The following is a 20,542-nucleotide window of genomic DNA, read 5'->3' on the forward strand; positions in this document are numbered from 1 at the left end:
CCTCAACAACCAATTATGGGGAAAAAAAAAAACCAACTAGATTGAAAAATTGGATCCTGTTAAACTTAAGATTCCCTCCCCCCCTCCCGAAAAGTCACTATTAAGAAAGTGAAAAAAATCAAACATGAGAGTGGAAGAAGACACTGAAGTTGGCTCAAAGCCTCGGGAGCTTTCCAGGTGAAATCTGAAAGTTCTTCCCCATACGTGGAGGGCGAGGAGGGACGAGAAAGAAGCGAGCCCCTCCAAGTTACAGGCACCGGATTCATAAACAAGGGGCCTTACTTAGGAGGCTTGTCTTGAGCAGCCCCACACACAGCGCCCGAAGCTTAAAGCTCATATACAGGCCTTAAGTGGCTTCAGGCACCTGAATACCATCCAGGTGGTTTCCAACACATTGCCGTCTCCAAGCTGCTCCTTGAAAACCACTCCAGCCCCAAATGGTGGGCACATGGAACCCACATGCCAATGGGGGGTGGGGGATGAGAAGCTTCTGATTGCCCAGGTGTTGCTCTTAGGTCAACCAGAGGTCATGCCCTCTTGATGACCTCCAACAATTCGCTACATATCCAGAGAGATATACAAACATCCCTCCAAAAGTAAATTTTAAAAAGCATAATCCAACCGATGCGTAAGAAAGGTGAACAGGCTTTTCACAAATAAAAAAGATCTCTAAATAGCTAAAATAAATAAAAGTAATCGGCTTTATTAGTACTCAGAGGAAATGCAAATTAAAATAAATGAGAGTGCCATGCGCTCATCACAAAGGTTTAAAATCAGATTTTTTGATTGCCGAGTACTGGGGAGGGTGTGGCACAGTGGAAAAATCTTACGACGGGCTGGGAAGTTAAAGAGACAATGTGGGAAAGCACTCTGGCAATATCTCCTACCTTTGAATATATATACACACCTCATAACCCAGCAATTTCACTTTTAGGTTTTACCAACCTAACAGAGAAAGGTCTGTGTCGTCATCAGAAGAAAAGAATGTTGACGGTAGTATTGTATCTGGCATAGCTCCAAACTAGAAACCCAAATGTCAGAACTAGTATAAACAGTGGTGTATATTCATGCAATGGAATGCTATGGGGGGGGGGGCGGGGGATGCAGAGACAACTGGCTCATGGGTAAAAACCAGAAGCAGAAGCAGGATATCTAGTGTGTGACTCTATCCATATAAACAAAAGTGGCTTAGCTGTGGTGTTAGCAGTCGAGATAGTGACTAGCTTTACAGGAGGGGAGTCATGATGGGAGACAAGCAAGGCTTCTGGATTCCTGGGGTTTCGTTTTTTTCCCTGGGTGGTGGTTACACAACCGTATTCAGTTTGTAATCACTGATGATTTGTGGATGTTAGGAGATCACACATCAAATAGTCTTAAAAAATTAATGGTGTGTGAGCAGGGATTTGGGGAAGCCTCTCTGAAGAAGCCGGCCCTACAAAGATCAGGAAAAGAGCATTCCTAGGACAGAGAAGGAGGGAGTGTAAAGGCTGTAGGTCAAACAACCCCAAGAAACAGAAGGAAAGTGGCTGAGGGACAGCCTGGGGCGGGGGGAGGGTGTGTTTGGGGCGCAGCAGGCAAGCTCTCCTCTGCCAGGGTAAATCGAGAATTGACACTAAGGGCCATTCATTCTGTCTCCAAACATAAAGATTATTTGACCTCACAGTTGAGAAATGTAAGACTTCAGAGGAAAATTCAAGTCAAAGGGACTGAAGTTGAGAATGAACTGATGAAGCCTAATAAATAGTTTTATGTTCAATAAACAAAATAATTGGTCAAGAACAAAAGAAACTTAGAAGCGTTTCCCTTCAAAGGCTTTCGCAATAAGAACTGTACCTCATAAAGACCCTACTATTGCCTCTTGGTTTTATTTTATTTTATTTTATTTTATTTTTTTTGCCTCTTGGTTTTAAATTATCCCAAGAAATGGCCGAATGGGGAAGGAAATGACCTTGACTAATCGAGTGACCTTGGGCAAGTCATAACTTCCCTGAGCTTGGTTTCCTCAACGATAAAATGAAGGGATTGAGAAGTATCTTCTAAGGTTTCCCAGCTCTAAAAGTCTATTATTCAAAGTCACTTAAATTCTTGCCACTTTAGTTTTTTTACATAAGAACAATGTAACAACAGCTGTTACTCCACACCTGAAACATTTCCTGGAGGTGTTTTCATATTTAATTCTAAGATTGATGATCTTATTACCAACAATTCTCACTTAATTTACTATTAATTCTTCCATTAGCGCATTGGAAGCAAGACTCTTCAAGAAGGTACTAAGTAGAATGACAGTAATCATTCTTAGAGTGAAACGTTGATTTAGCTACAGCCCCAAGGTGGTATGTCATTAAATATAGGAACTATTGATCAATAGCATCCTTTTCATACTTCCTGAAAACATTTCTTTATTAGGAAGAAATTTCAATTAATTGATATCCTCATAATCTCTCTTTTCTGGCCTCCTCTTCCATGCTTACAAGCTTTTCTTCAACATTTATCATTTGTAATAGAACGTAATGACCAGGGGGCTCCTGGGTGGCACAGTCAGTTAAGCGTCTGTCTTGGTTTCAGGTCAGGTCCTCATCTCAGGGTCCTAGGATTGAGTTCGGAGTCTGGCTCGCACTCAGCACGAAAGTCTTGCTAAAGTTTTTCTCTCCTTTTTCTCTCTCTGCCCCTCCCCCTTGCACTCTCTCTCTTAAATAAATAATTCTTGAAAAAATATATAATGATGAAGCAAACTCTTAAGAGATGATTAATAAAAGAAAAATGTGTTTAAAAACTTGGATGAAACGTTTTTATAATATCCAATTAAGACACCAATAGGTAAAAAAAGGCGAATAGGACATTCACATGTGTAGAAAAGTATTCAGTATCACCAATAAATAAACACATGCTTGAAGAGAAGCTATCATTTTTTTTACTTATGAAATTAGTAAATAGTTTGAAAAAGAGAATACCCCATGTTGGTAGCTCTTTGTTGGAACTGACACTATCACACACAGCTTAGAGTGTTCTAAACCCATACAAATCTTAGGCATAACAATTTGAAAATGTGTATCAAGGGTCTTTAAAAGCTTCATAACCTTGGATTAGTAATATGACTCCCAGAGGGACGCCTGGGTGGCTCTGTGGTTGAGCATCTGCCTTCAGCTCTGGGCATGATCCTGGGGTCCTGGGATCAAGTCCTACATCTGGCTCCCTGCAGGGAGCCTGCTTCTCCCTCTGCCTGTGTCACTGCCTTTCTTTCTGTGTCTCTCGTGAATAAATAAATAAAATCTTAAAAAAAAAAAATTTCTTCCAGAAATCTGAGGAAAAAATTCCAAATTCTAAAATGTTTCATGTACAAAGATGTTCATCACAGTTTTACATGTTATGCTGAAAATGAAAACCACCTAATTCTGAGAATAAAGAATTAAGTGAACATATGTAAACCATGAAATACAAAAAAATCATATTTATGAGAAAACAGTATCTGATTTATCATACAGTCTAAACTGTTAGAAAAAAAAGAGGAAAGTCGGAAAAAAAAACACTGGAAAATGATATTTATAAAGTTATAAAAAATATAAACACTGAGTATTAATTTAACCCAAATTAGGGATATGGTTTTATGGGTAGATTTAGTGGAGGGATAGATTACATCTCAGGGGAAAAAAAAAAACTCAAAAAAGCTAAAGCACTCACTATGGAAAGAGAGCTTAGAGTGAGGACAGCGGTAGTACTCTTTCTGTGCAAATTATATAAACAAATTACTTTCATAAAATATAAAATTGAATAAAAAAGCCAAAGGCTGAAAATAAGTATACCAAAATATTAAGAGAAATTTTCTTTAGGAAGTTGGTCTTTGATGTTTTCTATTCAATTGTATTCATTTCTCAAGTTTTCTATGATAACTAAGTCTTAAAAGTGAAAAGTGTAGAATGACAGGAGGGCCCACCTTTCAATGTACATTTGAATGTACATTTTACATTTTACAGGATTTTCACTGGCTTCCCCTGCCTGAATCCTCACAAGAACCCCACAAAGCAGATATTAAAATCCTGGGTTTTATAACGAGGAAAATAAGAAGCAATGAAACTTATACAAGCTCATTTATGTAATTACTGGCATTTTCCCCTGACACTGTAAGAGCTATTGATCATCTGAAGAAGAAGATGTAGGCAGACAAGGAGAAATGAGGGTTAACATCAAGGATAAAATGCAGAATGGGTGCCTGCAGTGTGAGAGTGTGAAGAAAAGCCCAGTATAATGGAGAATGTCAAGGCCACTATTCCAAACCTACAATGTTACCCGCTTATGTACACAATGTAATGTAATTTATGCACAGAATTAACTGTGAATGTAGTGTTTCCATGTGGGGCTTACAACACATAGATTCAACAGGAAAACTAGATTCCTTTACAGATCTATTCAGAGGAGCTAAGATAGAAGTTGATCCCCCCTCTTGGTAATTTGAGCAATGGGACAGTCTAGTGAGCATGTTTATGAGCAATTCCTGTGAAAGCAAAATAAAATTAAAGATTTTTTTTAATATAAGCTCAAAATGATAGCTGTATACATTTGATTCCCAGGATGACAAATTAGTCAAGCCAAATAGGAAATGAAATGAAATTATACACAAAAATATTTTATAAGCTTGTTCATCGTCTCTACCTAGAGAAATCTCTTCTTTTAATGCCATCTCCTAGGTGTCACTTTCTCTACACTCTGGAGATGGAATGAATTACTTCCTCCTCCACACTTTAACACTGCTGGAATAATATTTATTACATTGCATCACAAATAATTATTTATAGGTCTATCTTGCTAGATAATGTTTCAAGAAGGCAAAGGCTGTAGATTGTTCATGTTGTATCCTCAGTACCAAATAAAATACCAGACTATAAAATAGGTTCCGGCTAAAGTTCGTTTGAATTAATACTGAGCTATATAAAGATAATTCACAAGTCCAGTGAAAAGGAAATATAATGCAAAGGTAGGGTCTATTAAATCAGAGTCCATTAAATTCATTGTATACCTTCTTCTTTCTTTTTTTTTAGGCCCCACCACCATAGCCGTGGTTTAACAGGTAACTCAAATGCTATTTTGACCATCAAGATTCTCCTGATTGTTCCAGGTTAGAAGAGCTATTTCTTTCTCTGCACTTCCTAGCACTTTACCTCTACTAAAGCCTTTTCTCACTTGCCTTGTTTCAATTCTTAAAAAAAATTCTTGAAGGGAAACTATCCCACCTTACGTATCTTTGAATATACAATGTCTACGTACCGCTGGCCTGGCACATGATACACACTCAGTCCATGTTTGTTATTTAACAATTTATTAGATTTGAAGATAATTCAAAAGATCATAGATTGTATCATTTCCATCATAACCAAGATGAAGGCCAGAGTCATCTCAGGAGCCTTTTGTCTTCCTGATGAGTCCTTCTATTGTGTCCCACTCCTCCTTGGTGACCTAACACAAATAGAAAAAGGCAATTTTATGTGGTTCTTGCATGTTTTAAAAATCTTGGTATCTTAGCTGCTAATATTAGAGTCACAAAATGGCATTACCTTCCTCAGACTGTTGAATTCCCCTGAAATAAATACTTCCTCTCCACCGTCAAATCTAATGACCTGGAAAAAAAAAATAGCAAAACCTCTGACACTCCCCCCCCCACCTTTTTTTTTTTTTTTTTGACACTAACTCTTTTTAAAAAGCTTCTGAGCCATTGGGCATTTCCCCATCTTAATTGGATGGAACATCTCCTTGGCACATTCAATCAAAGCCCAAATTTTGAAGACAAAAGTGATGATTAAACCTAATTGGATTCATTCATTTAGAATCCTCTTTCCCTCAACTCCACAATTTCAAATTCTACCCAATATTTAAGATCATCTTAAAGGCAAGTCTGCTAATTTGCATTTAATAAAATTAATTCATCAATGAATAAATTCCACAGGATAATCTATATTAATATTTTTCTACTGTTTCCAGCTAAGTAAGTATTTTAAGTCATATTATATTTACACTCAGTATTGCCAGGACTGGTTCCACGATATGCCTTCCGACCCCAGATCCGCCTCCCCAGGAAGTCCAGAGGAAACAGTACGTACTGCCCCATTGATCCAAGAAGCATAATCACTACAAAGGAAAGCGGCAAGGTTCGCAAGTTCTTCCACAGTTCCCAGCCGACCACACGGAATTCGGTCGACCATATCTTTCTCAAATGTTCCAGTTGGGTCAAGACGGCTAAAGGCACCCTTGGAAATTAAGAAAATAGGTTGCATTTAAAAAATTCAAGAAACGAGTCTGCATAAAATGGAGTATTACTGTGGCCACTCATTTATACCTCAGGCCTTGGGAACAACAGAGAGTTTTGCCAAATTCTTCCATATTCATTTGAGCTCAGAACAGGTCATTTTATCTAATACTGACCTAAAAAATACCAGAAAATTTTCACCAGAAAATATCACCTTTTCCCCTTTTTACAACTTCATCTATAAAATGAGGATACCTGTCTTTAGCTACCTCACAAAACTGTTTGTAACTGTAAGCATCAAAGGAGAAAACGCATATGGAAGTACTCTGAAGTCCTTACGAGCTCAGTGGGGTGCACGTAGTGGTGCTAACTTTGTTGGATTTAATAATCACGGAAAAGTCAGACGCCTGGGTGGCTCAGTGGTTGAGCCCCTGGTTTCGGCCCAGGGCCTGATCCTGGAGACCTGGGATCAAGTCCCACATCGGGCTCCCTACATGGAGCCTGCTTCTCCCTCTGCCTGTGTCTCTGCCTCTCTGTGTCTCTCATGAATAAATAAATAAAATCTTAAAAAAAATAATAATAATCATGGAAAGGTGACTCAAGTAGGGAACCTTTAAAAGGAAATTCCTTTTCTTCTCCTTTCTTCCCAAAATAATTGGAAAGGAAGAAAACATGTGTGTAAGAAAATTAAATTCAAGTAGATCCTAGAGAAAAAACAAAAAACAAAAAACCTGTAACTAAATTTTCCAAACAATGTCTGGCTTCTGTTAATGATGTGAAGGTGCAGACCAAGATGAAGTTATGCACGTGCACAGAAAAAAAAAAGAAAGAAGAAAAGAAAGAAAGAAAGAAAGAAAGAAAGAAAGAAAGAAAGAAAGAAAGAAAGAAAGAAAGAAAGAAAGAAGAAAGAAAGAAAGAAAGAAAGAAGAAAGAAAGAAAGAAAGAAAGAAAGAAAGAAAGAAAGAAAGAAAGAAAGAAAGAAAGAAGAAAAAGGACTGGATTTCTCTGTGCCAATGCCTGGAAGTCTAGGTGACAGTTTTCTTCACTAAAACAGGTATGAGGGATCCCTGGGTGGCGCAGCGGTTTGGCGCCTGCCTTTGGCCCAGGGCGCGATCCTGGAGACCCGGGATCGAATCCCACATCAGGCTCCCGGTGCATGGAGCCTGCTTCTCCCTCTGCCTGTGTCTCTGCGCCTCTCTCTCTCTCTCTCTGTGACTATCATAAATAAATAAAAAATAAAAAAAATAAATAAATAAAACAGGTATGAGACAGAGCAAGCTCTCAGGAGGCTCCTCGTATGCCCTCCAGGCCTCCCTGGGCAGGTATGAATCAGCAGAGACAAAGGGTAGCAACAGGTCCCAATCCTGGCTCTATCGGGTTTGCTATGCAGTTTTTACACTTCAATTTTCTTTTCATCTCTTTAAAGCTACCTGCTTCTTATTCGTGTACAACTTATACCTCTACTGCTACACTATAAGCCCCTTGATGGCAAGTACTCTCTCACAAATGTTTTTGTACCTTTCTCGGTACCTTAGCACACAATAGTCTCTCAATAAATATACATTAAATAAATAAATAAAATGCAGGTGATCTTTCCGAGAGATTGAGGTCCTAAAGAAGAGCTTCTGTGACTCTAGGGTTCTCTTCAGACAGTGCTCAGCACAGTGCTGCCCTGAGTCACGTGTTTTTATGTTTGCTTTTCAGTTATTTTTCCATTAATTAAATTAGATTTTTTATTATTGTGGTCAAACAAGATAATCAAGTTTCACTCACTCATGTAGTTCTTTCCATTTTCTACTTTTAAACTGCTAAATAAACTAATACAGACATGTCCATATTGATATTTAATATCCAGAACTACCTACAATCTAAATGCTCCTTATCATTATTTTTGAACCTATTTATACAACCGAAACAAGTTATCATATGTCACCTAGGCCTCCAGAGCTACATGTCAGTTGGGATTGTAAATTCTTGCTTTATGTGAAAACAAAATGTGAGAGTGAAGCTGTCTGGGGCTGAGAGAACACGGAGCCTGGGGGCCTTCTGACTAACAATGTTAGTGATCATTATGAGTCGCAATGAGTATCTGTAAGGATTATTGATTATAGGAGAAATGCATGCCATCAGAAAGACTTGTCATCAGAGAGACAAGGGAGTTAAATGACATGCATAATAGAGTGTTTGAAAGTGAAAGGAACAGACATGAGTCAAAGAAAATGCTACCTATAGCAAGACCAAGCCTGTCTAGAACACTTTTCAAAATAAAAATTTCCATGAACTAAAAAAAAAAGATGTCAGTCAAAGTAAGAATCCACAAAATTGGTGAAGATTAAGAAATGTAGGTTAATAACAGATCACCAAAGCAAATCAGACAAAATACCAAAATGGATGGCACAAAAGATCCCAGAAGACTAAGATGCTGAAATAGGTCTTACCAAGAAATTACATAGCTGTTGTATTCCTGCCCACCTCCTTATTTATATTGGATAATGGCAAAACCCTCTTCCCTACCCCTAGGGCCCCAAACTCAGGCATCTCTGTACAAGTCCTGCACACACCAATCAGAATATTTCTATCAGTATTTCCTTCCTTAATCATTTACGAGATAATAGGCAAATTAAAGCTTACTTTTGTTTTTATAGGCCCTGGTTGAATCACGTTAAATCGCATTCCATATTTACCCCATTCAGCTGCAAGAGACCTAAAAATTAAAATAAGCATCAAAGATTCTAAAATATCATACTATATGTTAAAAATACTACCAACCCAGACTCACAGCATGCTTACTACATATCATAAACAATCCCAACCGGTAGGTATTATTATTATTATTATTCCCCATGTTACAGGCAAGAAAACTGAGGCACAGAGAGGTTAAATCACTTGCTTTGAGTCATATAACTAGTGAATTGACCTCAAGTGGTCCAGCTCTATTCTAGTGTGTGCCTTTAATCACTAAGCTGTAATATTGACTATTTACATCTTAGTGTTCTTAATCACAATGCTCTACTACCTACCACTTACATTTCAGAACAAAGTCCAATATCAAAATATATTATTAGAGTAAGTATCATAAAGAAGTGAGAGACGCATGCATGCCCCTTTCCCATATTTTCTGGAGTTCAGTCCAACATGTACAAAGTCCGATGTAGCTTCACTTATATATAGTACATTGGATTACAATGTTTGCAACATCATGAGTGCTTTTATTTTTTTTTTTTTTTTTTTTTTTTTTTTTTTTTTTTTTTAATTTATTTACGATAGTCACAGAGAGAGAGAGAGAGAGGCAGAGACACAGGCAGAGGGAGAAGCAGGCTCCATGCACCGGGAGCCTGATATGGGATTCGATCCCGGGTCTCCAGGATCGCGCCCTGGGCCAAAGGCAGGCGCCAAACCGCTGCGCCACCCAGGGATCCCCTCATGAGTGCTTTTAAATAAGAGATGGATTACATAGATATAAAATATTAAACACATCCATGTTTAACGAGGCTTTAATACAATTGCTGAACTGCACTCGAAGGGAAATAGGAATCTAACAAAATCTTACTAAATGCCATGAAGCAAAATACAACAATAACAGCAAACATGGAAACTTGAAGCAATCGATTTTAAAAGCCCACTTGATAGACAGGTCTAACTTTTATTATCTAAACTGGTTGTAGGAATTTATATTCATATGCACATTTCTGTGTATATATACTGAATCTGGTTTTAAAAAACAATTTAAGGCAATAACTTAAAAAAATACATATAATGCAAATGAGGAAGATAAAATCGTGTAAAGGAAACAAAGAGAGACGGACAGAAAAAAGGAAGCAGGAAAGGAGGAAGAGAAAAACAGATAAAGAAAGATAAAGGAGCCAAGAATGGAGCGAATGCCTGAATGTTTTATGGCATTCTATATAATCACAATAGGTGGGTCACAAAATTACATCCATCTTTCCAAGACATCATGCAAAAAAGGTAAGCCTAAGCAGATACACACTTGGCAGTGCCTATAAGGAAAAGGCAAGCTAATTTCTCAGGAAAAGCACAATTGTTCCTGATTAAAAAAAAAAAAAAGTCAGAAAAATATTTCTTTCAAGAAGACTTTTTTTTTCTTGAGGGCCCTTTTTTTTTTTTTTTAAAGATTTTATTTATTTATTTGAGATAGAGAGTGGAAGACCACAAGCAGGGGGAATTGCAGAAGGAGAGGGAGAAGCAGGCTCCCCACTGAGCAGGGAGCCGGACACAGGGCTAGATCCCAGGACTCTGAGTCATGGCCTGAGCTGAAGGCAGATGCTGAACAACTGAGTCCCCCTAGGCGCCCCACAAGAAGACTTCTAAGATGTAATACAGTAACACAATACTGTATTGGGCAATAGATACAAAGACATAAACCTTATGAAATTATAAGGAATCAATTAACATGGTCTGACAAAATCACTTTAAAGGCCAATTCAGCAAAACTCATTCCATAGGATAGGGGCAAGTGCTCCAAGTAGAGTCCATTAATTTGTCATAATCCATGGGTGCATTTTAGAGAATGGATGGACTGTGTCTCTTTTAGGCAAGTAATACATAAAAACTACTTTCCTCACTGGTGCTTTTGACTGAATTCATGACCATACCTACCGGACATGTACTTGTGGTGTACCTCCTCCAAGCTGCTAGGGAAGTAGCAACTTTGTCTTAACAGAATTATGAGCTGAGCACAGTTTATAGCATCCTGTGAAAAAACTGAGCAGCCATTAAGGAAACCTGCCTAGAGAGATAACCATCCTATCTCTGCTCAAAGGGGGAACCAGATACACTTTTTCCAGTCCAGGCTCTCATTAAATTACCTTATATTCTGAAGAACTACTGTAACATGATAAGAAATCCACCTCATTAGCTGCTTCTGCATGTTACGGCGCTAAGCGCAATATACCCAATATATGTGAGCCCTGAGTGTTGTTAAATCAGCAGATGTTACTGTGTACTTACTATGTGTTCAGATCCTGTAAGTATTATTTATCTGCAAAGGAAGGCAGTCCCAACTCTCAAGAGGGCAATCTTTCTCTCTCAAGGGAGGTCAGCTTAGTTGTATAATAAACTAGTTACTCTGCTGGGAGTTGTGTGATGTGTGCCACGGCTGCTTACAGGAAGAAGTACCTAAGTCTACTGAGAATGAGAGGGAAGGCTTCCTGGAGGAGATGATATTTGAGTTGACCCTTGAATAAGGATTAGGAGTTTATTGTGGGAGGCAAGGGGGAGGAAAAAGAGGATGAGAGATAACAGGGTGTAGGATGGAGAAAAACCAGTATGAGTAAAAGATGAGGGCACAAACAACATGTAGTATCTGGGGACCTATGAGACCTTATCCAGTAGGACTGTGTACTATAAAGTATGAGAAGAGGACTGACAGAACTCAGGCTGGAGAGGAAGTACACATCTACTGAGTATCTAGTCCATGCGATATAGGCTATGCAGTAAAAGCAGCAGCACAGAATCACAGTCCCTAAAGGAAACGAAATTGAAACCTCTAACAAGATCAAAGATCCCAAACAAGACAAATATTGATACTGTACAAATTATGCCAACATAGTCAAGTTCTAATTCCTTATTTCCAATCCCATCTGACCTTAAAAAAAGGTAATTACCTCTATTCCCACTAAGATTCAATCTCTAAGTACAGTAATATGTCTTCTTATCTCAAACGAATGTGTACTATTGATTTCAATGTCACAAAGTACTTTGCGACTAACGAAAGAAGAGAACACTTCTTTCTCTTGATGAAGTGTGGCAAACACTGAGCTTATTTTTCCTGCTGAGAAATAAGCATACTGAGATGAACAAGGTATGCTGCCTCCCTCACAGAACTCACATTCTAGTGGGTGGGGAGGTCATATAAACTTTAACAATATGTTTGAAAGCAGTCTTGCATGTCCTTCTCTGTCCCCCTACCATATTGGTACATGACCTTCCTTTTAGAATCTATAACAATGGATGGCCAGATTGGAATGGACAAAGTTTGAAGGGTGCACAGAGCAGAGAATAAGAAATGAGAGAAAACATGCTAGAGGATGTGATATGATAACAGCCTTGAAAGTAGGGAAAATATCATAGCAAATTCCAACAGCGGCATAGCCCAGACACAGAGAGATGAAAATGCATGGCAGATTTAAAGAAATACAGAGCAGTTCAATGGAGATTAAAACACAAGAAAAAAAAATGGTATAAGTCTATATACTTAGGTAAGGATGAGAACTATCCTACCTCTATCACTGTCCTATCCCTGGAACCTAGCACAGTGCCAGGCACACAAAAGGAACACTATTAAACATTTATCCAATTAATCAATAAACAAAGGGCAGGGACAAGTTTCTTTAGAATACCACATTGAGTTTTTGGCTTTTATTCCAAAGAGTAATGAAAAAATGATCTAACGTTTTAGCTAGGGAGTATCATAAGCAGACATATATTTTTTAGAAAGATGATTCTGGTGGGAATAAGAATAAAAAATAAAGAGGGAAGAGACTGGTAGCAGAGAAACACATTCTAAGATTATTATGGTAAGCCATGATGACAACATACTTTACAACAAAGGCAGTAGAAAATCCCAATGGGGAACAGATTCAAAAAACAATCATATGCTGCTGAGAAAAGGCCACGAGATCTGGCAAGTGGTCACTGGTTTATGTTAGTCCTATTAATCTTGCACAGCAGGTATAATAAAAGGATGAAGGTGTGTGTAACAGAGATCAGAAACAGCACTGATAAAGATATATGGGAGAGCAAAAAGGTTATTATTGTCCTGTGCTATCCAATATGGCAGCCATTAGATATGTGGCTATCTAATCTTAATTTTAAAGTAATTAAAATTAAATAAAATTTAGTTTTTCAGGGACAGTAGCCACAATTCAAGGGTTTCGTATGTGGCTACTGGATAGTGCAGATTTATAAAGGATTTCCATCACTGCAGAAAGTTTATTGGGCAGTGCTGATATAGACAGGACTCATCCAAGAGACAGAACATCTGTTTCCAAGTGAATCCAAGTTAAACTTTGTTTTACTTTTCTCTGGATGGAGACTAGAAAGGAGAAATGTAGCCCCATAAACAAACAAAGTACATCATTTCTCTTCAGGGATAGGATTAACACAGTGGTACTCACTTGTTCATGGCTTCCACTCCTGCTTTGGCAGAAGCACTTGGTACTACAAAACCTGACCCACTCTCTGCATAGATGGTTGTGATAGCAAGAAATGCTGCTCCTGAAATTTGAAAAGGATATAGTAATTAACAATACAGCTAAGTCAATTCACATCAGAAAAACATGATTTATAAGAATGGGATCTGGTTCAAGAAGATATAACAAAAATGTAGCATTTTTAAAGCTTCAGTAGTCCTAAATTAATGAGAGAGTAATCTAATAAAACTGCTACATCTTTCGAGTAATCTTCCTGTCATTCAAGACGGTCCAGTCTGTGCTGACTTGAAATTCTATGCCAGGTGAGTCAAGATGGTGACCCAAAACTCAGAGGCATGGCCCTATCATCCCCACATAATCAGCTGGATGGGATTTCTACTAACTAAGCACCCACTTAAGAATATATCAGAATCAAAACTATATTAGCAGGGACTTGACTTTGAGCCACGATGGACTTGCCCTCCTCCTATAAACATCAAGAAAACTGTAAGATATATAATTATATGATACAACTATTCTCAGATACTGTACAGTAGGCAGGGAAAGAATGATCCCTAAGAGAAGAAAAATGAAATGAGCCCTAAGATCACCTTTTTGCCTAAAGGTACTATACCTATACATACTATAAATATACTATGGTGTATTCTACAAACATGCACATCTTATATGATATATATATCATATATATGATATAAATCACTATATATATATATGATATAAATCACTATATAAACTGTGAGATAGAGAGGAGAAATACAAGCCAAACACAGCATTCTCAGAGTTGAAGAAAGAGATCAGAGTTTGGGGAGACTGAGGAAGTTGGAATTTGTGAGGAGAGTTCCCCCAAGGAGAGAAGTATGCAGAGATTGAGTCTTTACGCAAATATCAAGCTATACGTGTTTAGGGTGAGATTTCATTAGGCCAGGTGAAGAACCATGAAGGAGCTATAAGCTGAACAATTCCCAGCGCTCACAAAGGCTGGGAGATAAGTGAGTTCTAAGCAGCTTCACTGAACATCCAGGACTTGCAGTGGAGAATTCAGAAAGGCCACAGTGGAGGTCTTTAGGAGAGTTAAATTAGCTCAAAAGTAAAGGCTACTCTAGATGCATCCAAAGAAAGCTTAAAAATGAACACTGAAGTAATTGAGCTGATCCACAGTATCTTAACTATTTGCTAAAATAAAACTCAATACACTTCAAAGGAAAATTTTAATACACACACACACAAAACGTTCAACAACATAATATTCATAGCACGCAATCAAAAACTGCTACACAAAAAAGACATAGAAACACAACTGGGAGAAAAGTAAGCTAATAGATCCTCAGGAATGACAGAAAAGACAGAATTAGCAAAGACTTTTAAAATGATATTGTAAATATGCTAAAAGATTTCAAGGAAAATGAGTGTAATAAGAAAACTGAAAAATATAAAAATAAAACCAAATAGAAATTCTAAAGCAAAAAAATAAGGCATCTAAAATGAAAAATTAAATGAATGGGCTTAGTTGTAGAAGAAAAGATCCATACTCTTGAAGACATAGCAACAGCTGTCATTCAAAATGGATGACAATGGAAGGAAAATAGTTGGGAAAGGGGAAAAAACAACAACCAGAGCCTCAATGAGTTGTAGGACAGTATCTAGCACACTAACATGTGTACAACTGGTGTCCCAGAAGGAAGGAGCAGAAAAATCACTTGGAGAAATAAAGACTGAAAATATTCTGTATTTGGCAAAAACGATAATCTATAGATCCAGGGAGTGAAACAAATCCCAGGTAGGATAAATACAAAGGAAACCACACCAGGGCACATCATAATCAGTCACTCAAAATCAGTGACAAAGAGAAAATTTCTTTTTTCAACATCTTATTTTTAAGGAATCTCTACACCCAACATGGGGCTCAAACTTACAAGCCTGAGATCATGAGTCACCTGATCTATGAACTGAGCCAGCCAGGCGCCTCAAAGAGAAAATCTTAATAGCAATCAGAGGAAACAGGAAACAACATAAATAAGGGAACAGGTATGGAAGATATTCACTGACATCATCAGAAACAAGGTTAGCTAGAGAAAAAGGGAGTATCTTTAAGGTGCTGAGTGAAAAAAAGAGTTAACCCTGTTTTCAGTATACGGCAAAAATACTCTTTAAAAATAAACATGATATTTTCTGACAAACTAAAGCTACAAGAATTCAATGCCAGTAGACGTGCACTACAGACATTGAAAAAAGTTATTCAGGTGAAAGCAAAGTGATACTAAAAATGGAAACTTAAATCTTCAGATGAAATAATGGCTGTCAGAAACAGTAAATGTGTCAGTAAATATTTCCTTTTTTTTGTTTTCCAAATTGCTTTTGAAAATAACTGACAGTATAAAGCCACATTAAAAAGTGACATCAAGCATACAGTAATCAATAGTGCTTAGGACATAATAGGTTCTCAATAAAATGACTGAATGAATCAAAGTTTAAAATAATAATCTTTAGCTGCTAAGAAATCAGTGATTTTCTAGTTCTTATTTAGCCACTACACTAGAAAATACTGCAAGTTTAATACTTGCAAAAGGACGAAGCTATACTTACATGTTTTATCAAACAGTACATACTTAAAGGAACTTAAAGAGCTACAAGGTTGAAAGACAATAAAAATAATTCAAAGAATATTCAGATACATTTTATTCCTCCTCCAAAAATACTTAGTTTCTCTTCCCCTCTGCATTTTCCAAAGTCATAACAAAACTCAGCACATCCCGGCCAACACCGAGATGAAAAAGGGGGCAAGAGTGCCATTTTGAGGGTATGAGAAATAAGAATAGTTATGTTAGTCATTATGGTAACTCTTTCGGTAGATCAAACTCTGCCTCTTTCAGAGCTCTGAAAATTACTTTGCTTCCAAAATCACTCTCTGAAAAAGGAGGGCTGGAGAACAATCGTATACACAATTACAGTACATTGACACCAGAAGCTAACTGCATCATTCTTGCAAGCAAAATCATAAAAACTACTTAAAAAAAGTGGTAATTACTTATACAAAGCAAATGCTGCAGTAGAAATTGCTCTAACTTCTGATTTGGAGTAAACAAATGTTTATTCACGGGTGGGAGAGGAGGAATTAAGCCATTTTATATAATTCAGATAATGAAAATGGAAGATACTGTCCTCTTTTCTCTCCTTTAGGTTTTATTTTCTCAACCTAGAAGATCTGGGTCACCCACTGCTTAGAATGAGACAGTGCTGCCTTTAATTTTCTGAATGTAAGAAGGAGGTAACATTTTAAAACCATACTATTCCATCTGGGTTAATGCTGCAGAGTATTAGTAGGGGTTAATGCTGCAGGGTATTTAAACTGTACTTTAAAGAATGAACAGTGGTGGGGCACCTGGGCGGCTCAGTTGGTTAAGTGTCGGACTCTTGATTTCATTGCAGGTCATGATCTCGGGGTCCTGGGATCGAGCCCCATGTTGGGCTCCATGCTCAGCATAGAGTCCACTTGAGGATTTCTCTCCCTCTCTTGCCCCTACCCCCACTTGCGTTCACTTTCTCCCTAAAATAAATGAATAAATCTTTAAGAAAAAAAAATGAACAATGGTGCTAAGAGCTCAAAAATAAAGAAATCTCAGATTCCCAGGGTCAGTCATTGATATTTTGCAAAAAGGCCAATTCTTTAAATTAGCATAACTTCCTATAGAAGAGGTTTGGAAATGACAAATTTCTAACATCCCAGTGCAGACAAGCAGAAATGAATCTGTCATTTATTCAGGTCAGATAAATGGAGAAATGGGGCAACAGCCTGTCCTTCATTACTTCAAAATGGGAAAAAATAGTAACAAAGAAACACTAAAAATTACGTTGTCTAGAGGCACCTGGCTGGCTCAGTCGGTGGAGCATGTGACTCTTGATCTCTGGTTGTTAAGTTCAAGCCCCATGTTGGGTATAGAGATTATGTAAAAATAAAATTTTTCTTAAAGATCACATTGTCTATTAAAAATAATAAAATGTAAGATTACGTCCAATTTCAAGACTCAAAAGTTCTAAAATCTAGTTTCAGCCAAGCTATGCATACTAAAATAATAAACAATTTTAGTTCAATAACCAATAGAGGTAGAACAGTATAAAGATATCTGGGCCTGAATATTGATTCTACTTTTTACTAGTTGTACAGCTGTGTGACCTTGACCAAGTCACTTCCCTGCTCTGGGCCAAGGATTTAACATCTATAAAATAGGAAAACAGGGATTGTTTAGCAAAAGTCATTAGTTTCCAAGAATTACTCATTAATTAATTATTGCTATTGATTCTACCTATTATTCTTTTATCTTCATGCAAAAAACACTATTTTGAAACTGATAATATCCAGTTTTTTTACTACTATCTGGAACTTTAACTGATGTTTGACTTCCCAGTTAGTCTGCCAATTTTGCTGAAATTTCACTCCTGGCCTTGAACCTACCCAAGTATCTGTAGCCACAGTTTGAACCCAACTTCCGTCATCATCTTGATAGATTTCAACAACCAGATGGACAAGATTAGAAATCTCAAATTTCTATGATCTCCCCATCTCCAACGACTTTCACTGCTACCCAAGAGCCACAACCTGAGCTTTGCCATCATGCCAAAATACTGATACAGTGCCTCCCTCTCTGGATCCTGTCCTTCCAGTTCTCTCATACCCTCGTACTACATGTGCTCCTTGAGACGTCATTATAAATTCTTAGTTTTTCCTCTCATATTCTTTAGGCTCATAATTCCCTCCAGCTCTAACTTGCCAATTTACCACCTAGAAAATTATTATGAATTAATCACTTAATGCCTAGCCACCATGTTGTCTCAACATATCCACCCTCAGCTCCTCAGTACCAGGACTGCTTTCTCCACTCTGAAAAGGAAGGGGTTTTATCACTGTTATGAATTGTGGGTAAATGCCACTGGAAAGATGGAGCTGCAATTTGACCTAGGCTCTCAACATCACTTATTAACTCTATCAGTACCCAGGGTTAAGACCCTCCACCAGTTTCGGATTCACAGCTCCTGCAATAGACCATCCTTTCACTGGTTCTTCCTTCTTTTTCCTTTAATACTTCTCTTCACTGGGCTCTCCCCTCAGTAATTAATCACGCTTCAATCTCCACTCAGAATGTATCTCTTCTTAAGATCCTTCTACTAAACTTTACTAATCTCCGGAGGGTAAGCTCCACACCCTCTACCTTCATTTCTTGCCTCTTACACATAAGAACCCTGAACTTGTTATACTTCCTAAACATATGACTGGGCTATTGTTTGCTTTAATTACTCCATTTTTGCCAGCAATTAATCTTACTGCCAATCATGGCAAGAAGAGAATACTGCATTTCTCTGTCTTTTGGATTAGGACACAGAGGACCCTGTCTCTAGCCATTTTTCAATAGAAGCTCAGATTAAATTTAAATCTAAAAATCATCAGTGCTCTAAAAGTTAAAGGATTATATAGTTTTAAAAAAACAAAATAACTTCTTAAAAATATATTATTTACTAAGTGAAGACATTTCAGTTGAACATTTATTTATTATTTTTAAAGATTTTATTTATTCATGAGAGACAGAGAGAGAGAGAATGGCAGAGACACAGGCAGAAGGAGAAGCAGGCTCCATGCAGGGAGCCTGATGTGGGACTCGATCCTGGGTCTCCAGGATCGCGCCCTGGGCAGAAGGCAGCGCTAAACCGCTGAACCTCAGGCTGCCCCTTAGTTGAACATTTAATATAGACACATCCTTCATACAGATTAAAACTTGCAAGTTTAATTACAATAAGTGATATTAGGGCTCTGATTTTTCTAGTCTATTTTAATTATAGGTCCTGGTATCAAGTTCAGACACTTTATGGTCCCCTTGTAAAAGAGGGAGTAAAAATACATTTATCTTGGAGTCACCTAACATTTTCTTTAATAGCTAAGACTTACTGAGCACTAGTCTGGGCCAGACACTGTTCTTAACACTTTACAGGTACTTGTTCACTTAACCATCATAGCAATCTTCGGGAGAAGGTTCTACTATTATCTCTGATTTACAGAAGAAGACACTGAGGCATAGAAAAGTAAATTGTCCAAGTTCAAGTTCACATGAACATTAAGTGGTATAACCAGGATGAGAACAGGCAGTGTGATTCTAAAACCTACACTCTTAACCAGTATGTAAAATTGCCTCTCCAACAAATTTCCAATTACATAGTTTAAAAGAAAAAGATTCCTTTCAAATTTTCCAAATTGCCTTACCTTTATATTATCTTCATAATACACCAAAGTAAGGTACATATGGTGCTGCAACAAATTTTAACAAATGAGGTTTAAATGTTCCAACAACCTAGCAAGATAACTCTAGCAAAAAGTGATTTTAAAAAGGATACGAAAAAAATTAAAATAAAATAAAAAGGATATGAATGCTACCTTAATAAATTCCAACTGATGACTAGAAATGTATTTTTAAACATTCTTTAAATGTGCCCACTATTCTAAGGAAGGCCTGGGTACAACAGACAGAAATGCACCCATATGGTCCTAACATACATTAAAATCTATACTGTATTTAACTTGCACTCATACTACTGAAAGATGGGAAAGCCACATTCTACTCTTGGTCTACTATTCCTTGCTCGTGAAACAAGGAGCACTACTTCCATACTACTCAATTTTGTCAAAATGACTGGTCGTCTTCTTTTCTTCTAGTAGTGAAGATGACAGACATAACTGACAGAAGTGTAAGTGTTAAATGTGCCCTCCACTCCTCTTGTTTTTGTGGGTCTCAGGAATGTTTCATGTCATAAATAGTGCATTACCTCTGTACTTAGGAATGAGTGAGGAACTCGCAGAGAGAGGAATGGAGACACGGGTATAGGGTTTGCACGTGGGATAGAAGTAATGTCTCCCGTGAGGGGAAAGCATTTCCAATCTTGAAGGATGGGAAAAGTGGACTTACAACATGGAAAAATAACAACCTGCAGCATGCATATTTTCAAATACTAATGTGTCCATCATAGCCTCTGAACAGGGCATCTTTCATTGAGTTGTGGAACTAGAGTTGGGCATGAAGGTTCTGTATGGCTTAGAGATAAATGGTTCTAGTCAGAATACATGTAAAAGAACAGCCCATGGGATGCCCGGGTG

General features: G+C 37.6%; 1 protein-coding gene across 6 annotated transcripts in view; it reads right to left on the reverse strand.

Annotated features, from left to right (window-relative positions):
• Positions 1–5,294: 5,294 nt before the first annotated feature.
• The window catches only part of DECR1 (2,4-dienoyl-CoA reductase 1), a 46,404-nt gene continuing 31,156 nt past the window's right edge, over positions 5,295–20,542 (reverse strand). For 5 of the 6 annotated variants that reach the window (XM_041768920.1, XM_041768921.1, XM_041768924.1 and 2 more), the window contains 5 exons: positions 13,372–13,471; positions 8,867–8,939; positions 6,090–6,236; positions 5,547–5,609; positions 5,295–5,448 (listed from right to left, as the gene is read on the reverse strand). In XM_041768920.1, the coding sequence (XP_041624854.1) occupies positions 5,389–5,448; positions 5,547–5,609; positions 6,090–6,236; positions 8,867–8,939; positions 13,372–13,471 (443 nt within the window). In that variant the 3' untranslated portion in view covers positions 5,295–5,388. The remainder of the gene's footprint in view (positions 5,449–5,546; positions 5,610–6,089; positions 6,237–8,866; positions 8,940–13,371; positions 13,472–20,542) is intronic. The other variant, XM_041768925.1, reaches the window with a different exon arrangement.

Source organism: Vulpes lagopus, chromosome 9 (genome assembly GCF_018345385.1).
Source record: "Vulpes lagopus strain Blue_001 chromosome 9, ASM1834538v1, whole genome shotgun sequence".
NCBI classification, from domain to species: domain Eukaryota; kingdom Metazoa; phylum Chordata; class Mammalia; order Carnivora; family Canidae; genus Vulpes; species Vulpes lagopus.